This window comes from Phyllobates terribilis, unplaced genomic scaffold (genome assembly GCF_046119375.1).
Source record: "Phyllobates terribilis strain yellow unplaced genomic scaffold, ASM4611937v1 Scaffold_5__5_contigs__length_657084704, whole genome shotgun sequence".
Taxonomy (NCBI): domain Eukaryota; kingdom Metazoa; phylum Chordata; class Amphibia; order Anura; family Dendrobatidae; genus Phyllobates; species Phyllobates terribilis.
In genome coordinates, this window is record NW_027362765.1 from 77,565,106 (window position 1) to 77,585,330 (window position 20,225).

At 41.9% G+C, this 20,225-nt stretch overlaps 2 protein-coding genes across 3 annotated transcripts in view; one reads left to right on the forward strand and one right to left on the reverse strand.

Moving 5' to 3' along the window:
- Positions 1–20,225, reverse strand: part of LOC141272089 (oocyte zinc finger protein XlCOF8.4-like) — a 198,167-nt gene that overhangs the window by 56,120 nt on the left and 121,822 nt on the right. The window lies entirely within an intron of this gene.
- LOC141272087 (uncharacterized) overlaps positions 1–20,225 on the forward strand; it is a 113,541-nt gene that overhangs the window by 6,096 nt on the left and 87,220 nt on the right. The window contains exon 6 of one of the 2 annotated variants that reach the window (XM_073682394.1): positions 3,108–9,583. The exons of the other annotated variant lie outside the window; for it this stretch is intronic. Coding sequence (XP_073538495.1) covers positions 3,108–3,922 — 815 coding nt within the window. The 3' untranslated portion in view covers positions 3,923–9,583. Of the gene's footprint in view, positions 1–3,107; positions 9,584–20,225 lie in introns of those variants that run through there. 2 annotated transcript variants of the gene reach the window in all.

Consider the following 20,225-nt stretch of genomic DNA (forward strand, 5'->3'; position numbering starts at 1 on the left):
AATGCCCCATCTAACACTCCTCATGGGAGGTTGTTTGTGCCTGGGACCTTTAGGAGAGATTTGTTTGTTGAGTGTCACGAATCTCGGTTGGCAGGTCATCCCGGAATCTCTGAGACCAAGAGACTGGTGGGTCGCAGTTTTTGGTGGCCTGGATGGCAGAAGGAAGTCATTAAGTGGGTACGCCAATGTACTGTATGTGCTAGATCTAAGTCCTCACATACTCCTGCTGCGGGGTTGCTTTGTCCTTTGGAGGTCCCCAGTGCTCCTTGGACACATTTGGCTATGGACTTTATAACTGACCTTCCCCCCTCTGAGGGTTTTACTGTCATCTGGGTGGTCGTGGACCGTTTTAGTAAGATGTGTCACTTGGTTCCCTTCATCAAACTGCCCTGCGCTAAAACTCTCGCTAAGGCCTTTGTCAAGGAAATTGTCAGACTTCATGGCGTTCCTACTGACATTGTTTCTGATAGGGGTCCTCAGTTCGTGGCTCGTTTTTGGCGTGCCTTTTGTGACAGGTTGGGAATTCATTTGTCGTTTTCGTCCGGATATCATCCTGAATCTAATGGCCAGACAGAAAGGAAAAACCAGGATGTTGAGCAGTTCTTGCGTTGTTTTGTGGCAGACAATCAAGAGGGGTGGTCTGAGTTTCTGCCACTTGCCGAATTTGCTCTGAACAATCATACATCTTCTTCTGCTGGTTGTTCGCCTTTTTTTTGTTGTTCTGGGAGACATCCGTCGTTTGGGTCGTTCTCCAAGTTGGGATCTGCCGTGCCTGAGGAGGAGAATTTTTCCGGTGATTTGGAAAGAGTTTGGACGGATGTGCGTGGTAATCTTCAGGAGGCCAACAGAAAATCTAAAGACTACTTTGATAGGAAACGACAGGAGGTTTTGTTCGCTGTTGGTGACATGGTTTGGTTGTCCTCTAGGAATCTGCGGTTGAGGATTCCTTCTAAGAAATTGGGTCCCAAGTTTGTAGGGCCCTTTAAGGTGCTTCAGGTTGTCAACCAATCTGCTGTTAGGTTGGAGGTTCCTACCTCCTGGAGAATTAATCCGGTCTTTCATGTCTCTCTGTTAAAAAAAGCTGTTGTGTCGGATGGTGACGCCTCTGCCTCTGTTCCTCCGGTGGTGGAGGACGGGGAATATGAAATTTCTCGCATCCTTGACTCTAGACGGTATAGAGGTAGTTTGCAGTATCTTGTGGCCTGGAAAGGTTTCGGACCCGAGGATAACTCTTGGGTGAGGTCAGATGATGTTTCCGCGTCCAGACTTATCAGAGCGTTTCACAGGAGATTTCCTGATAAGCCTGGTCCTAGGGGATCCGGAGGATCCTCTTAGAAGGGGGGGTACTGTTAGAACCTTGCTGTTAGGTTTTTTTTCCTTTGCTGGTCACATGACCTTGTTGGCCTATTTAATCCTGCTCCGCCCTTCTGGCTTTGCTGGACTTCATTGTATATCTACTTTCTAGCTAGCCTGTGCTCTGTGTCTTGCTCTGTTAGTTTGCTTGGTTTACTGACCTCTATGTTCTTTATATTTTGTTTGTTCGTCTGTCTGCTACTATTTCTGTTAGGAGGTGTCCCATATTCCTCCCAGTCCTTAGTACTTGTAGGGATTCCTCCCCCACATCTATAGGTCTTCGTACAGACTAGCTTAGGACTTTAGCAGGTCTGATCGCAGGATCAGGTTCCCTGTTACATCGTAGGGATTCAGCTGAGTTCTATCGTAGGGACAGATCTCCTCTCTTTCCTTAGCTCTGGTAGCAGAACATAACAATTACAGGGCAATATGCCAATCTCTTTACACATAGAGAATGATTTCTGGAAGTATTCCTAAGCCCAAACAGTGATTTGCGTGACTGAATCATGTCTGTTTTTAATGCAGTGCCACCATAGGGACAGTAGATTATGAGAATCACAATATTGATTTTCGGCCTTGTTCCCGGTGTGAATGGATTTCTCCAGGATCTCTGAATCTTCAGGATAATGTTATGTAGTGTAGATGGTGGTATACTCAAAGCTGAGACATACCAGGAATTAGTCTTTGACTGGCAGGTTTCAGCTTATGACAGTAACTAGGTCAAAAGATTGAGTTGAGTCATACCCTGAAATTGTTATGTTCTGCTACCAGAGCTAAGGAAAGAGAGGAAATCTGTCCCTACGATAGAACTCAGCTGAATCCCTACGATGTAACAGGGAACCTGATCCTGCGATCAGACCTGCTAAAGTCCTAAGCTAGTCTGTACGGAGACCTATAGATGTGGGGAAGGAATCCCTACAAGTACTAAGGACTGGGAGGAAAATGGGACACCTCCTAACAGAAATAGTAGCAGACAGACAAACAAACAAAATATATAGATTGGACATTTATCAATGCAGCGATACCAAATATGTGGATTTTAACAGTTTTTTTTCGCACTTTTTACTTTATTTAATAGTCCCTTCAGGAGACTTGAAGCTGCGATCTTCCAATCGCTTGTGTTATGCTTCAGCACTGCTATGTATAGCAGAAGTCACGATTTTCTATGAATGCCGGCCAAGAACCAGCATTCGCAGGAGTATCGTAATAACAGGCACGAGGGTCTTCTGCAGACCCTTGGCTGTCATAACAACCTATCAGTGCCCTGTGATCGCCTCACACTCGCGCCCATGGGAGCGTGTAATGATGAGCACCCTGCTGACGCTTGTCAAATCCCGCTGTCAGAGATTGACAGTAAGATTTAACACATTAACAGCTGTTAAAGGCCCATGATAACTGATTAAATCAGCTGTCATTTGCGGGGAAAGATGCGAGCTCAGCTCCGTAGCCCGCATCAAAGTCAGGGACAAGATATATGACATAAATATACGTCATATGTCGTGAAGGGGTTAAGAGATTTCCAAATCATTGCATTCTTAATTTCTTTACATTTTACACCGCGTCTCAATATTTTTTGAGGAATTGGGATTATTCGAGGTCTTTTGTTGCAGCCAATGTCTTACTCAGTTCAAAATCTAATTTTACTACAAATTGTATAGACACTTTAATAAATAAATGTTATAAAATGTATATTAGAATTAATATGCCTAAAAGGCACTGTTATGGAATAATTTCAATGGTTTCATTTTTGGCAGATGACTGTACCAGGAGCTCAAAGCAACATATGATATTTTCAAATGTTAAAGCAGATGACCATAGCATCACACCAGATACATATGAAGAGTACGCCATTATCCAAGATATACCTCCAGCATTTTACAGCAAAGATGTATCATCTGATCCCTTTCTACAAATTCTTTCTACTGATTCATCACAGACTTTTAAACAAAATAAAAATAACCAAAGGGATGGTGAACATCAAAGAGATCACACAAGAAAGAAGCCATTTTCATGTTCAGAATGTGGAAAACATTTTACAGACAAAACAAATCTTGCTATACATCAGAGAATTCACACAGGGGAGAAGCCATTTTCATGTTCAGAATGTGGGAAATCTTTTAATAAGAAAGCAATTCTTGTTGAACATCAGAGAATTCACACAGGGGAAAAGCCGTATTCATGCTCAGAATGTGGGAAATGTTTTACAGCTAAATCAACTCTTCATAACCATCAGAGAAGTCACACAGGGAAGAAGCCATTTTCATGTTCAGAATGTGGGAAATGTTTTAGTAAGAAAACATACCTTGTTTCACATCAGAGAATTCACACAGGGGAGAAGCCATTTTCATGTTCAGAATGTGAGAAATGTTTTAAAGACAAATCAACTCTTGTTAGACATCAAAGAACTCACACAGGGGAGAAATTATTTTCGGGTCCAGAATGTGGGAAATGTTATTCTCAGAAATATGATCTTACTACACATCAGAAAACTCACACGGGGAGAAGCAATTATTATGCTCAGTGTGTGGGAAATGTTTTTTACAGAAAAGAAATCTTGTTACACATCTGAGAATTCACACAGGGGAGAAGCCATTTTCATGTTCTGAATGTGGGAAATGTTTTACAGCTAAATCAACTCTTGATAACCATCTGAAAATTCACACGGGGTAAGATGCATGTTCATGTACAGGATGTGGGAAATATTTTTCAAACAAATCAAATCTTGTTACACATCAGAGAGTTCACACAGATGAGAAGCCATTTTCATGTTCCTGATTTGGGAATTATCTTAGATTTAAATCAAATCTTCTTAGACATCAGATTATTCACACGGGAGAAAAATATTTTCATGTTTAGAATGTGGGAAATATTTTAACCAAAAATCAATTCTTGTTGCACATCAGAGCACTCACATAAGGAAGTAGCCATTTTTTTCTTTTTTATTATTACTATTGACAAATTGTACAAGGTACAAACATCAGTTAGGCTATGTGCCCACGATGCAGAAATGCTCAGGATTTTTTCCTGAGCGTTTCTGCATCTCCCTGGCAGAAAAAACGCATGTGGATTGTACATGCGTTTTTCCTGCCAGGGACTTGCGGATGTCAAGCGTTCTTCACATGCATTTCCGCACGCAGGTTGACAAGCGCTTTCCAAGCGATTTTAGCATCACTTGGAAAGTGCTTGTTAACTTGGTCACACTATATAAATCCATGCAAACGGCATGGATTTATATACTGTGACCTTAAAGAATGTTTAAAAATCAAAAAATAAATCTATACTTACCTTCCGATGGCCCAAGGAGTCTTGCTTCGCTCCGTCCTGGCGTGCCGGCAGCTCGCAGTACACTACACTGAAGGACCTGCCATCACTTGACTATGACTTCAGCGCAGGTCTTTCAGTCCACCACGATCTGCCGGCAAGGGAGGACAAGCGCAGCGGGGGCCGTCAGAAGGTAAATATGATATTTATTTTTTATTTTATTCTATTTTTTACAGGTTTTATGATACCCGGGTCCGAAGGAGAATCTCCTGTCCTCCACACCCGGGTACCATATGCACATTGAAACGCTTGGATTCCGCATGTACAGATGCAGTGATGCGGATTCCAAGCGTTCCAAAATCATCGACACGCCTGATACTGTTTTGAGCGTTGGATCAAAATCGGCAATGCAAATCTATGGGTCTGTAAAAATAACAGTTAGCACTCTGGTGCCATCCGAGGGTGGTCCGATTTTCATAGACTGTTAGATAAGAGAAGGTAGCAATATATTTTTTTTAAGTATGAGAAAAACTAAAGAAACTCAGAACAAACTCTGAGGAAACTCTAACTGAAATAGCTGATGAAACTCAGTTACTTGACTCGTACCTGAAATAAACTGACATGTGAATGAGCCCTTAGCCAGTTGGAGGTTATAGTAAATTCTGTAATTAGGAAGAGGGATTTAATAGTTTGTCACCAAGAGCGCCTCAACTGAATGGTTTCCTGTTTCCCTACTGCCAGGGATGAGCATGTGGTGGAATGGGTTGATAAATTACTGCGAGGGCTGGTGAAGATCCAAGCGTCATGGTCAAAATGTGAATCAATTACAGAATAAGTGATAGAGGATCCTTAAAATGAATTTAAAGATTTAGGCTGCAAGCTGAAGGGAAGGACCTCCAAAGTAATATTCCCTGGAAAACTGCCTGTGCCATACACAACACAAGAGAGACCATGGGATCTTAGAGAGCTAAATCCATGGCTTAAGTCTTGGTGCAAAGCTGAAAGATTTGAGTTCCTTGAGCAGTGAGCTGACTTTTCATTGGGGTACAATCTGCATTCTGCAGATAAATTGCACTTAAATGGAAGAGAGTCAAAGCTATTTTATGCAAAGTCCCCTCAAAAGACAAGGGGGCAATCCCTCCACCTGGAGAAAGAAAAGTTCAGTCTCCAGAGGAGACACGCTTTTATCTTGAGAACGATTAATCTGTAGAACAGCTGACCTACTGACTCGATAACAGCAAGATCGATTGATGATTTCTAAAAAAGGTTTAAATGCTTTATTGGTAAAAAATAACATAAATTCAGAGAGGGGGAAAATTAGCTCTTCTAGGACAGACTGGATCATGCATTATGGTGGTACACATACCCCTTTACTTTATCATTTCTCATCCCTCAGTTGAAGTTTTTTTGACATCCTCTTGCATCTGGCATCTCTGGAGTCTCCTGTGCTATATAGGCAGCTACATTATGACTTTGCCACCTTGTCAGTGCAGGAGACGCTAAAGATGCTGAGAGCCGGAAGATGCTAAAATGGCTCATGGAAGACCGCATCAGTGACGTAAACAAAGAAGTTGACTGGAGCTGGACTTTGATGATTATGATTTTTGAAAACTTTCTTTTACATATGTTTATTTTGCTCTGGAGTCTGGATTGATATTAGTAAATTACTTTTGATTCTAGAGATGAGTGATTCTTTTGAAATTCAAATTTGCCAAACGTTGAAAAAAAAAAATCAGAACCTAGAATTGTTCTGAAAAGATATGTAAAACACTCTGAGGTCACCTAGAACTCTAAAATCTTTCAAGTGCAAACATAAACAGTATATTGACCCATAAGGGAAAATGTTGCACCCAAAAATGCTATTCAAATGGAAGAAAAATTCTGGATTGCGGCCACTTTTAAAATCTTCAAAGCTTTACTGTAATACAAAGATATTAAAAGTCGATGATGGAGGATAGAGGAATGCTCAGATGTGTTTCTGGCATGCTGCCCTTGATCACTGAGCTGAATACAAACCATGTGACAATAAAATTTAAAACACATACTAAGCAATCATGGAGCAAGGAAAATACCACGTGAGTACAGACAGATCATTGCAGTGTATAGTGAACTCTAGTTACATTGATATAATACATTAATGAAAAATTCTAATGCACCCGCATCATATCGTTCCATGATATATAACCAACTTTATTGATATCACATAGGTATTAATTCTAATAAATCAATATTTTATCGTTCCTATAGTTCAATCCTTTAGGTTGTTTGGTGTCTAACTGTATTATCCAAAATGCTGCTCTAAGTAGCATTTTTTTCCTCCAAACACCTCCCCTAGTCGGGCAATCTACCTTTTCAATGCCATAAAAAATTAAATGCTTTTCCTTGCCAACTACCACTCACGCTATCATCCAATCAAATTGTCCTTTTTCTTGGCCATCACAGGGTATAAAATACTTAGGGATATGCATATATAGTGATCTTTCTTGACTGTTTAACCTCAAACCCTTACTTGATCAAATCCATAAGGACCTTAATTCATGGACTGTGAAGGATTTCTCATGATTTGGCAGAGTAAATATATTAAAAATGAAAATTTTACCTAGACTGCTTTACCTTTTTCAAACTATCTTGACCAAAATCCCTTTAAATTTTTGGAAACATCTATGTAGTAGCTTTTGTAAGTTCATCTGGCCGACTAGTTGTCCACGTATTTGTGGTGGTATATTACGGTAGTTAGGTCTAAGCAGATGGGAGGCCTCGGTCTTCTGGATTGGAGAAAATACTACATGGCGGCAGTCCATGCCGGAATAATCGATTATTTTCACCATCAACATGGGAAGCTTTGGGTTCATATAGCGCAAACTATATGTCCAAGGGCATTAACTACACTCCCCTGTAACCCACAACCCTCAGTCCTTAAACCCTCTCAGCAATCCTACAGCACATATTGTACAATCCTATTCATATGTCGAGACAATAAGAAGATCTCTCTAATTGACCCACAGGGCCCATTATACCCAATCTCAGACAATCCCACCTTTTTACCGGGACTATCTTCTTCCAATCGATTTCTAGGAAGAAGTAAATATCGCCCTCTTCACTTTGCTCATGTACTATCTTACTCATCTTTAATACCCCTCAACGAGATATTTCAGGACTGCTCTATCCCTTCAAGAGTCGACTATGACTAGACAATTGCAACATTTCTATTCCCACGTTAGAAAAGATCGACGGCTCAGTAGGGATCTTACAAATTTTGAAAAACTGTACCTTTCGTCGTCTCCACCCCAACATCACCCCAAACACATATCTGTTCAGTTTTTCATTTTTTTTCAATTGCATTGGCATTCCCTTTTTTATATTTTTTTATTCTTTGCTTTAATAAAATTATTCATTTAACCCGGATGGTTTTTGGAGGACCTTTGTTTTTCTGTAGGTTTTTGTATTGTATACAGGCTTCCATGTTATTGCCTAACGCTTCTTAGGTCTATACCAAGGTAGTAAGTGGGACATTTAATAACCAGTATACTCAGCTTTTATTTTCAGAGTTATAGAAGTGGGACCACAGCGCACATTGCAATTTTTAATTGTTGATTCTTATATAAGATCCGATGACGCGATGCGGCCAGCCAATCACAATAATGCCAGTAGCCAATATAGCTACGGCATTACCATGTGTGGCAGGCAATCCCCGCATGTTTATTAGATTTTTAACAGGCGTGAAACATGCGGGGTGGGGACTCGAGCATGGCGCTCGAGCGCATGCGATACTCAATCGAGTAACGAGTGTACCCGAGCAACCACGTTGCACGACTGAGTATCAAGCAGTGGCGAGCCCGCTAACTCATCACTAATAAAAACTATTGTTACTGAAGAAGCCAGAAAGACAATAAACAGGAGGCAGAAGAGACCCCTGTAGCCATGGTTAACAGAAGAGACCCTAAAGATCATCGAAGAAAGACGAATGGCAAAAGGTAACAAGCAGGACGCAGGCAACATCAGTAAAAGACTAAAGAGAGCTGTCATGGAGATATTAAGGAAAATATTAAGGATTTTTCTCTTTCCCTGAAACTTCTTTTTATCCCCCTCCCCTATACCGTTTGTCAAAGGACCAAGAGCTGACACTTGGACCATCTGTCTGTATGCAAAGTATCACACACAGCAGAAGTCACTTGTAGAAAAATGCAGCAAAAAGAAAGGTGCTACAAACCCAAACAGTATGCGAGTATATTTCACCCAGGCAGAGGCAGGGGATAGTTAGACACAGGCTTGCGATAAATTTACATCGAGCTGAGGAAACTTTATTCCCAGGATGTCAAAGGGAAGTTAACCGAGGTCTGGCAGTCCATTCAGAGCTGATATGAAATATGGAATATTGGAAGTTCTATAATTCTGCTAATAATGAGGCCTATATTTTAGCAGCAGGTCAGCTAGGGAACAATATGCTTATTTTCCCGTCGCTGTAAGCCCCTCCGTGGGCCTGTGGCGCATAAGTAACAAAATAGCAGACCGCAACTGTCATGTGTGGTTTCTACACTAAGGTAAATTCATAGCAGAAAAAGTGGTATCACTTTCGGGCCTCTATGATCAACCAGTGAGGAGTTATCAAAGAAGTTAAAGTTTTTAATAAAAACATGAAGGGTGGAGCCCAGTCCACATGATGTCAGAACAAGGGTCGTGTGGGCAGGTCCCCTCTTCAGCATAAAAGATCCAACTGAAGATTGATCCATATTCATTGCCGGGAATATATATTTATTACAGCAACAGATCCTGTTCGAGAACGGTCAAATCTGGAGTGTCTCCCCTCCACCTATTCTGAGTCATCCCTATGAACTGTATAGAGTAAGTTTCTTCTTTAATCCTGTTTATTTTGTGTAACTGTATATTCTGCACTGAATTCTCCCCTTTGTAAAATCTTTGTATATTTTTCATAACACTGCCTCCCTTTTGGATTAAATATAAAATTTAATAGTCCTGTTTCTTTTGCTCTGTAATCGTTCCCTCCCCTGAAACCATATACGCTACCAGAGTGCAGACGTCTGACCAGGCCTGTATTATATTTCAAATCTGGATGGTGGTGGCAGCGAATAGTAATAATTGGGCTATCGTGAAGCTGGCAGTGACCGTACGGGGGTGTATTCCATGCGTTGGAATCCGGAGGTGTGATGCCATACGCTCACTGGTCACTTGCCGATACCTACGTAGTGAGTAGTCGGGATCGTATGCTCGCGAATCCCTGACAAAATCCTGACAGAGTGACGGCAACGGTGAGATATTGTGTGATCTCCCCGGTGTCATCCCTGTCACTGTGAAACCATGACAAGAGCCATTTGAGCAAAGAACTTTATTACAAAAAGATATGTACAGAGATAGAAAGCAAACATCTGACATGCAAGACCAGGGAGGCATACCAAAAGTTCAAATAGATACGATGAAAGTTTGAACCAAGAGTGAGAATGTTGAAAGATGTCAATGAGGACAAACTAACTGAGCCATAACAGATCAAGGAAAGATGGAAAGAATACATGGAGCACCTCTACAAGAATGACTCAGTGATACAGGATGAAACTGAGACTGGAAATGATAGAGAACCGAACATCTTGAAAGACAAAATTGTTGCTGTGATAAAGCTTCTGTCAAAAAACAAAGCTCCTGGATGTGACAATATTCCAATAGAGCTAATAAAGTATTCTGAAGCAGCAGTTGATGTCATCCCACACCTGTGTCAACAGATATGGGCAACTGGTAAATGGCCCAAGGACTGGACAAGATAGGTGTTTATTCCTATGTCCAAAGAAGAAGGAACCAACAGCACTCAGCAAAATGGATGCCCTTTGACTCCAAGGAGCCAACTTGTAAAAATTGCAGCATATAAAAGAAAAAACAGCATCCAATCCAGCGTGTTCCAGATATCAAAATTGTAGTTTATTCTGCCAGATTACAACATTTCAATAATTCTCCGGTCTTTGTCAAGTATATGACTATACTTGATAAAGACTGGCGAACGGTCGAAATGTTGTAATCTGGAGGAATAAACTACAATTTTGATATCTTGAACACACTGGATTGGACGAGGTGTTTATTCCTATTCTGAAGAAGGGAGATGCTGCTGACTGTGGAAACTATCAGACTATTGCACTCATACCTCATGCCAACAAAATACTATTGAAGATCCTATAAATACGGCTAGAGCCATACTTTGACAAAAAGCTGCCAGAGGAACAAGAGATGTAATTTCTAACATTACATGGATAATAGAAAAGGCCAAAGAATACAGCAAGGAGATCTATTTTTACTTCATCGACTACAGTAAAGCCTTCAACTGTGTTGATTATCAGAAAATGAGGAATACCATGAAGGATATGGTTGTGCCAAATCATCTGATCAGCCTCATTGAAAACCTTTACATCGACCAAGAAACAACAGTCCGAATGGAACACAGCGACACAGCATGGTTCAAAGTAGAGCGAGGCGTCAGACAAATCTGCAACCTGTCACCTTTTCTCTTCAATTGATATGTAGAAGCTATTTTCAGGAAAGCTGGACTTGATGAAAAAGGAGGAATCAAAATTTCTGGACGAATCATCAACCATCTCAAATATGCAGACGATACAACATTGATAGCAACAAGCGTAGATGGAATGATTACGGAGTGTCAATCTGGAAAGTTCAAACATGGGACTCCTATCTAATACAAAGAAGACAAAGATGTTGTCTACTACCAGGTATGACCTGGACACAGTTGAGATGGAAGGCGACGAACTGGAAGTTGTAAAGGACTTAAACTTACTTGGCTCAATGATCACACAAGATGTAGTGATGGCAGTGGCAAGAATTCAATAGAATAATAGCTATGGGCAAATCAACAATGAAGTCACTGGGGAAAGTCTTCAAATCGAGGAACATTTCACTGGTGACGAAGACATGGTTCGTACATAGTCTTATCATTTCTGTAGTAACATATGGATGCGAAAACTGGACGATAAAGAAACAAGACACAAGAAGAATCAACGTCTTTGAAATGTGGTGCTGGAGAAGAATATTATCTATACCATGTATGGCAAGAAGAACAAACAAATCAATTTTGGAACAGATCAAGCAAGACCTTTCTCTCGAAGCAAGGATCCCCAAGCTATGACTTTCCTACTTTGGACACATCATATGGAGAGAGCAATCACTGGAGAAGGACATCGCGGTCGAAAGAATAGAAGGAACAAGATGAAGAGAAAGACCAGCAACCCGATGGCTTGATATTATCAAGTTAACTGCAGAGAAGACCCCGGTGAACCTATTGATTTTCCTACACAGCGTTCATCCATCTAATCGCCATGGTTTAATATCTCGAGCTGAAAGCCATTAAATAATAATAATAATAAGTTGCCATGTAGCAAATTCACTCCGGATCTCACTGTAAAGGAGTCGCACAGATCACACTTTGCATTTACTGTGGCCCCTGATCATGTGACCCCCTGACTCCTCCCCTCCATGTGACTGATCACATTACTGTGAAATCATCACCGGTCCTTTAAGCACAGAACAGCCATATATTTAGTGTGCAGCTCTGCAGGTGGAGGTATGTGGAGATTCCCCATTATTTGGCACAGGCCACTTTAACCTCTTCCAGATAAAATGGAGGTGTTTCTCTTTCTCGGTGTACCTCAGATAAAATGAAGGAGGAGGGAGAAGAGCTACTGAGCCAAACCTTTGTGAGGGAAGTTTTAGGCATTTATTCATGAGAGTGAGCTGTACATTGGGGAATTGTAATCTTTTTAGACATATTAGGTGGTCTTGTAGTGGATACCCCCCCATTCACACCAGTTTAAGCGAGGGAGGTTGTGACACTACTTATTATTGCAACAGATGTAATATATTATTTTCACACAGCCAAATGGTAAAAAAATTAGTGAAACAGCTGTGGGATAAAAATGCCCACTACACCCTTAAGATAAATTCCCATGATGGGCACAGTTTCAGAAATGGGGTCATCTTTGAGAGTTGTCTTCTGTTCACACACCTCAGGGCTTTTCAGTTGGCACCCACAACCTATGACTGCCAAATTTATGCTCCAAAAGCAAAATAGTGAATTTTTCCATTTGAGTCCTACCATGTGCAAAAACAGTAGTGTTTTTTTTACCTTAGGTTTTGGGAGATTTTTTTTTTACAAATTGTAGGGTCCATTTTTACCCTTTGTAAAATTGAAAAATTTGGACATTAAACAACATTTTGGTGGAAAAAAAGCATAATTTTTATTTTCCATGACCCAGCATTATACATTTTTAATGAAGCAATTGTGGGTTCAAAATTCTCCCCACACCCTAGATCAATTACTTGAGGAATGTTGTTTCTGAAATGGGGTCACTTTGGGGGTTTTCTGCTATTCCAAATTATTCCAGCCAAATTTGCACTCCAAGACCCAAATAGTGATACCTTCCTTCTAAACCATACTGCGTGCACAAACAATAGTTTCTGGCCACATATTGGGTACTGCCTCCTTCTTTCAAATTTTGGCCTCCAATATCTTCTGCTACTCTTGTGAAAATGAAAAATTTGTGGCTAATACAACATATCAATGTGAAAAAAAAAAAGTTTTATTATGATATCCCAACGTTCTAAACTATTTTACTCCAAATTCCTGAATTGCTAGTGCCATTCTGAAGAATTTCATGCACAAATGTTTTGGGAATACCACAAGACAAAAGATTGAGAAGTGACTTCAATAAATTGCTAATAGAACATAGGGCCTATAGTTTTTCATTTCACTTTCCATTTATGCCTGTGAACCATATGAAGGGTTAAAAACTTCCTGAATGCAGATTTGTATACTATGAGGGGTGCAGTTTTAAAATTGGTATCAATTTTGGGGTTTCCTGATACAGAATATGGGATCATCAAAGTGACTTCAAAAGTGAAAAAGTCTGTAAATATAATACATTTTGTAACTTTTGTTGGAAAAAAAAAATTAAAAAGGCGTTTCAAAAGTGATGCTGATGTAAACTAGACATATGTTATTTATTAACTATTGTGTGGGATGACGATCTGTTTAACCCCTTTTTGACATTGTGGGTAATAATACGTCCCTGTGCCCTGAGCTTTATTGACCAGGAACGTATTTTTACGCACAGGCGATCAGGCCTGCAGAGAGGCACCTTCTGACAGCTGACACCTGGCACTCAGTGCCAGGACTGGTGTTCGCACCGCTCCCGGCACTTTGACCCTCTAAATGCTGTGATCGGTGCAATCGCAGCATTTAGTGAGCGAACAGAGGGACAGAAGCCCCTCTGCTCTTGGATCAGACAGCGCAGGGTCCCAATCGCTTCCATGGTGACCCGACGCCGTCATGACGACATCCGGGTCACCAGGCACCAGCAAGTTAGTTTGATCATGCACAGTACATGGTCAAACTAACTTGTGTCTACAGCACTGACAGGTTATGATATTTAGCAGTGATCCTGCACTGCTGTACATTATAACTGCGAAAGTGAAAGTCCCATAGTGGGACTAAGTGAAAAAAAAAGTAAAAAAAAAGTTGTAAAAATATTTTTTTTAAATATAAACCCCTTTAGTGAACACCGTAAAAAACTAAGCAAAAAACGGTGCTTCATTATCATACTGCCGAACAACTTGTCTCTCAAAAAACAAGCCCTCACATGACTCTGCCGGCCAAAATATGGAAAAAAATTATAGCTCTCAAATTATGTCAATGCCAAAAAAGGTGCCGTTTCGTGTGTGACAGCAGCCAAACATAAAAACCCCAATATAAATCTGGTATCGCTGTAATCACACCGACCTGAAGAATAAAGTCGTCTAATCAATTAGATATGATTTGTTCATTCAGCCTCCCAAAGATCGCAGTATGGCTCAGCTCACATTTATCCTGCGCTCTGCGCTGAGTGCTTACATCGGGGTTTCCGTGTATATATCTGAAATACGTGATTCAGACGGAACCTTCGGCGGAAGATTCCCTGTAATGAGGTAGATGGAGGAACCGTGGACGCCTTCTGGCCTGTGATCTCATGGTGTTTGTCTTTTTATTAGGAGTGCATTAAAGTGCTGTCGGTCACAGTTTTGTGAACCTCTGAAAAAAAGGACACCGCTAAACAGAGGCCAGACAGAGTCCAGAGTAAAAACCTGGGAGTCTGAACTGAAACGTAAATTGATGTGCATGCAAAATGTAAATGCATGTTCACATAAGGCCACTAGACAGAGAAAAACCAAAGACAAGCAAAATACCCAAATAATTGGAAGTAAATGGATAAATCGCACAGTGCAAAAACAATGATAAATAATAAAGGGTATTTAGTTAACATGATTTTGATTTTGTTTTTTTCTTTGTAGTTTAGTGTGCTTCAGTGCATATAAGGGTGTGGCCGCCCTTTGTCTGAGTTGAAAGTTTCATTCTGCCTCTCAGGTCTATGCTTCTACTAGGGGTTCAGTCTCTCTGCCCTTATCCATATGTATGTCACTTGACAAATGGTAAGGTTTTAATATTAGAGTTAGGACTGTCCATAAGGGTTGCCGTGAAGTGGCGGGATGGCTTTTACATTATTTTGATCAAAATTATGTTGCCTAAATACCCTTTATTATTTATCATTGTTTTTGCACTGTGCGATTTATCCATTTACTTCCAATTATTTGGGTATTTTGCTTGTCTTTAGTTTTTCAGAGTCCAAAGTAACTCTGCTGCCTCATTATAGTGAATGGATCCCCTGGGATAGGATTAGGGTTTTGTTAGAGTTAGGATTAGGGTTGTGTTAGGGCTAGGGTTGTGTTGGGGTTAGAGTTGTGTTAGGATTAGGGTTGTGTTAGGGTTAGGATTAAGGTTATGGTTAGGATTAAGGTTACTGTTAGGGATAGAGTTGTAATAGGGTTAGAGTTGTATTAGGGTTGGGGTTAGGGTTGAATTAGGGTTGGGAAAAAAAAAATGATGACAATATGGCAACTAGTGTTGAGCGCAAGTGCTCATTACTTGAGTTTGCATCGGGTACTCGGGTATGCACTAAGTATTATGGGTGCTCGAGTGACATGCTCGAGTACCCGCCCCGCATGTTTCACGGTTGTTCAAGGGGCTCACCACACATTCCAAAATTCCATGTGAAGCATCTGAAAGGTTAATAAACGTCTTGAATGTGGTTTTTTGCACCTTGAGGGGTGTAGTTTTTAGAATGGTGTCATTTTTGGGTATTTTCTGTCATAAAGGCCCATCAAAGTCATTTCAAATGTGATGTGGTCCCTAAAAAAATGGTTTTATACATTTTGTTGGAAAAATTAGAAATTGCTGGTCAACTATTAACCCTTATAAGTTCCTAACAAAAAGAAAATTGGTTCCAAAATTGTGCTGATGTAAAGTAGACATGTGGGGAATGTTATTTATTAACTATTTTGGGTGACATATCTCTCTGATTTAAGGGCATAAAAATTCAAAGTTTGAAAGCTGTGAAATTTTCTAAATTTTTAGCAGTTTTCTGATTTTTTCACAAATAAACACTTTACCACTATCATGACGTACACTATGTCATGAAAAAACAATCTCAGAATCAGTGGGATCCATTTAAGCGTTCCAGTGGTATTTCCTCATAAAGTCACAGTGGTCAGAATTGTAAAAATTGACCTGGTAATTAACATGCAAACAACCTTCGGGAGTAAAGGGGTTAAGGGCATAAAAATTAAAAGTTTGAAAATTGCAAATTTTTTTAAATGTATCTTTTTTCCCAGTAGGCAAACCTTAGAGACAGCCGTCTGGGGTGATTGCTCGTAAATGGGAAATGTACATTAAGGGTTGTAGTGGTTACCCCTGGGCACATGTAAGGTACCCAAGCGAGGTAGTCGTGGGCGAGCTGTAGCCCCTGCTCGCTCTGGCACCCTACAGACAATACGCGTCCTCCCTCTGATGTGTGGCTGTGTATGTGGTGCTCCCCACTTACTTCAAACCATCAGATCGCTGCTGTCTCCAGGCATTTCTCTTCTGGGACCAGGGCAGCAATAAATTCAGAGGACACGAGGTTCTTAACCATAACTTGGACTTTACTTGGGGAAGAGGAATATGTACAATATTTACAGGCAGATATAATGGATCCGACAGGTTATTATCTCCCTCACAGGCGCTGGCAACATCTTTAGCCCTGGTTCCCTCTTTAAGTGAAGCATCTCTGTGACTCTAATCTCTAGCCCAAGATAATCTTCAATATCAACAGAGTATCCGGATCCTATGTCTCCCCCACGTCTTAGCCTGGAGTCCTATCTATCTTCCTCTGCTACCTGCAGACTAGAAGTGCCCCGAGTCCTCAATACCTCCGTTGAGTTTCTCTGGCCGGCTAACAGGACTCTTGCGTAGGGAGATCTTCACACTGGTGATCCCAATGTCTGAGGGTACGGAGCTCCCGTCTACCCTAGCAGCTACCATATACTCAGGCTACCCGTACGGTTCACTGTCCTAACTCTTACTGACTTGTTCTGGGAAACTCAACACAGATTTCCTAGAGTGCCCACCCTCTGTGGGCTGTCATCACAACCATTAACCCCATCACTGTCTGCAATACTGCTGGCAGACTCAACCTAGCATCTGCACTCAAAACTGGCATTTTGTGGCTGGTTACAAGTACTGCAGCCTACAAGGAATTACTTCAGGAACAAGCTCTATAAACACTCGATGCTTGATCTAAGTTCCCCCTCTACTCTACTGACTGGACCACTGCAGCTAACCCCTTAGCTTGGCCTAACAACAGTTCAGAGAGGTCTAACTCCGGGAATATTCTCTTTTAACTACATCAGTGCCGAAGGAAGGCTACATCCTTCCCCACTATTACACGCACTCACAAATCACACCATTTTGTGACACTCATCATACACAGATGGACCCGCTCTATACTCCTGCTCTGTATGCATCATACACACACAGTTCTGCTCCGTATGCAGCGTGCACACACATAACACTGCTACAGGGTTGCTAACCATCCAGAAATTCTTGCACAGTCAGTAAAAATAGAGAATTATTTTGTCCTGTCCATAAAAAAAATAATGTGATGCTGAAGAAACTTATATAGATTACTTTGACTGTGATTGTCATCAGTTTACAATAACAACAGCTAATGTCTTATATCAGAATTATGGGCTGTAGATATGGATCACTTATAATCAGAATGATTCATTATCATTTTCCAATGTGTATGTAAAAAATATTGTCTGTCAGTGATAGTTTGATAAGCTGTCCACAAAAAATAAAAAGTCCACATGGCAAGCCTTCTCCACTATATAAATTGGGATAGGGTCTCTGGAGATGTATGTGAGGAGAGAGATGTGTCACGGAGTTTGCTATCTTAGGTGATGTGAAACCCTAACAAATAGGCAATTCCTGCATGTGTCACAGCTGTTTAAGTTTTTTTTTGCGTGTGTTTGGAGACCAGGAAGTCTCCTGTGTGGAACTTCAGTAGAAGATGAAGTGTATTGCAACCTGAACGGGCGAATCCCGCATGCTTATGGACTGTGCTATCATTTATCTTTTATTTTGCCGTTATGCCAGCAAGGCTATGTTTATTTTGTTGAACCTGTCCTGGTATATGCCGTATTGACATAAACCAGCAGACTAAAACGTTCCTGTGTCTACCTCTGAAAGGAGCCGAGTGAGTCAATCTACCACAACATATTGTGCCCTGCTCAGTACACATCTTACATATGACGCGACCCCTGGGCCGTGTGTGGGGGAATACCCAGAGCCGGGTCTTTGTGTAATGCTAGGGGTTGTAGTCTCCGTGGCGGCGACCCGGTCCCGTGGCTCAGGGTGGTCAAACCAGTGGCGGATCTGTTTACTTGGTTTTTAATGTTTAAATGTCCGACTACGCCACCCATGGATTGCGGTCACTGAGAACCGCCGCTGCGGGGCAGACCGCTGAGGCTGATGTGTGCGCAGCAGAGGGTAGTATAACTCCCCACGGGAGGAGTATAGCCTCAGGGCAGTGAGTGCAGATGGTGGAGGTGATGGTGCGCGGGAGCAACAGTAATGACTCAGAGTCCAGTGATGCAGTCCAGGGTCTTTACTCACAGTTTTACACTCCAAGCCACTTCTGCAGGTAATGGCTGCCCACGTCGTACTGTGCTCACCAGGTGAGGGGCTCGGCCAACTCCCAGGTACCTATGGAATGCTTTTCAGGACCCCCTTCGTGTGTCCTTCCTCTGGCCCGTCGTACCCCACAATTGACCACGTTTCTGTCCAGCTGCCTCGGGCCTTGGCGGGCAAATGTATGTTCCGTTTCCATGGGCCCTATATGGTGCCTTCCTAACAGGTGTAGTGAAGGGACGTAACACGTGCAATGCCACGGCCTCCGATTACTAGCTGAGGGTAGTTGCTCTCCTCCACTAGCTGAGGGATCCGGTTCCCTTTCTTGGCCTGACCCCCCTACTCTGGTAGCGGCAGGCGTACGGTGGCGACTGACCGGTCCGCACCCCTAGGGTCCCTTCACTCCACTCCTGGAGCCTCCCCTGTTCCTCCCTTCTCTGACTGAACTCAGCAGCTCTTCTCTTCTCTAGGCTCAAGCCTAGAGACTTGGCCTCCCTGTGGAGCAGAGCCCGTACGGAGCCCCTGCTCCCAGCCTTCTCTCTCTGCTCTCTCTCCTCTCTCTGACTCCAAGATGGTGCCCACCTTATATACTCCCCTTTCCAGTGCACCCTGAATCTACTCTCCCCACCCACACACTACCGGGTTCCCTCTTTCTAGGTGTTCCCTCCCCCCATTCCAGCCAGGGACAGGGGCAGTTGTGCTCACTCTTGGGAGCATTGTCACCCTGCCCCCCGGAAATGTGGTGTAGTGCATGTGGGTGTTAGGGTCCTGAGCCACACTCCATCCTTACCTGGAAGTGAGATATCACACCTCTGGGTGAGATGCAATACCTCTGTAGCGACCGAACCCTCAGGGCGCTACATTCCCCCCTGGTAAATCACAGCACGTCCGCGGGCTGGAACAGAGCAAAAGACAATTGATTTCAAGACATGCAGAATTAAAGGTTTTATTTTTTGGGTTTTTTTTAACGTTACTTGTCATAAAACTTTTCTCTTTTTATCAACATATACAACATTCCTTTCATTTACAGTTAGTCTTTCCTTGATATAACTTTCAATATACACATATAAAACATTCTTTTAAGTAGAAAATATAAAACATTATCGGCAACATTTCAACGGCGAAGTCTCTTTAACAGGCCGCAGTCCTTGCTGTGACCAGGTGTCCATGTCACCCAACAAGGGGCAATTTTACTAAGTGCAAACTTTCAAACACCTTCAGGTATCTATTGAGGTAGGAGTTTATAAAACCAATAGGGGGCACTTTAAGAAGTGCAACTATTTACAAGGGTTGGTTGCTCCCAGTCCTCAGCCGGATAGAAAGGGTTGGCTGCTCCCAGTCCTCAGCCGGATAGTTCACGGACCCTTTTCGGGTAACTTTAGCATATAAACGGACAACAATCCCGAACCGGGTGAACTTTTTATAATCCCCAAACGGACATAACTTGAAACTCTTTTTCTTCTACACTGACGTGTAACTATATACAGTTCGAGCTGCTGCTCTCTAGTAGCGGTGTCCCCCTTGTGGACGTTCCTGCTCAACAAATTCTTCAGACCCGTCC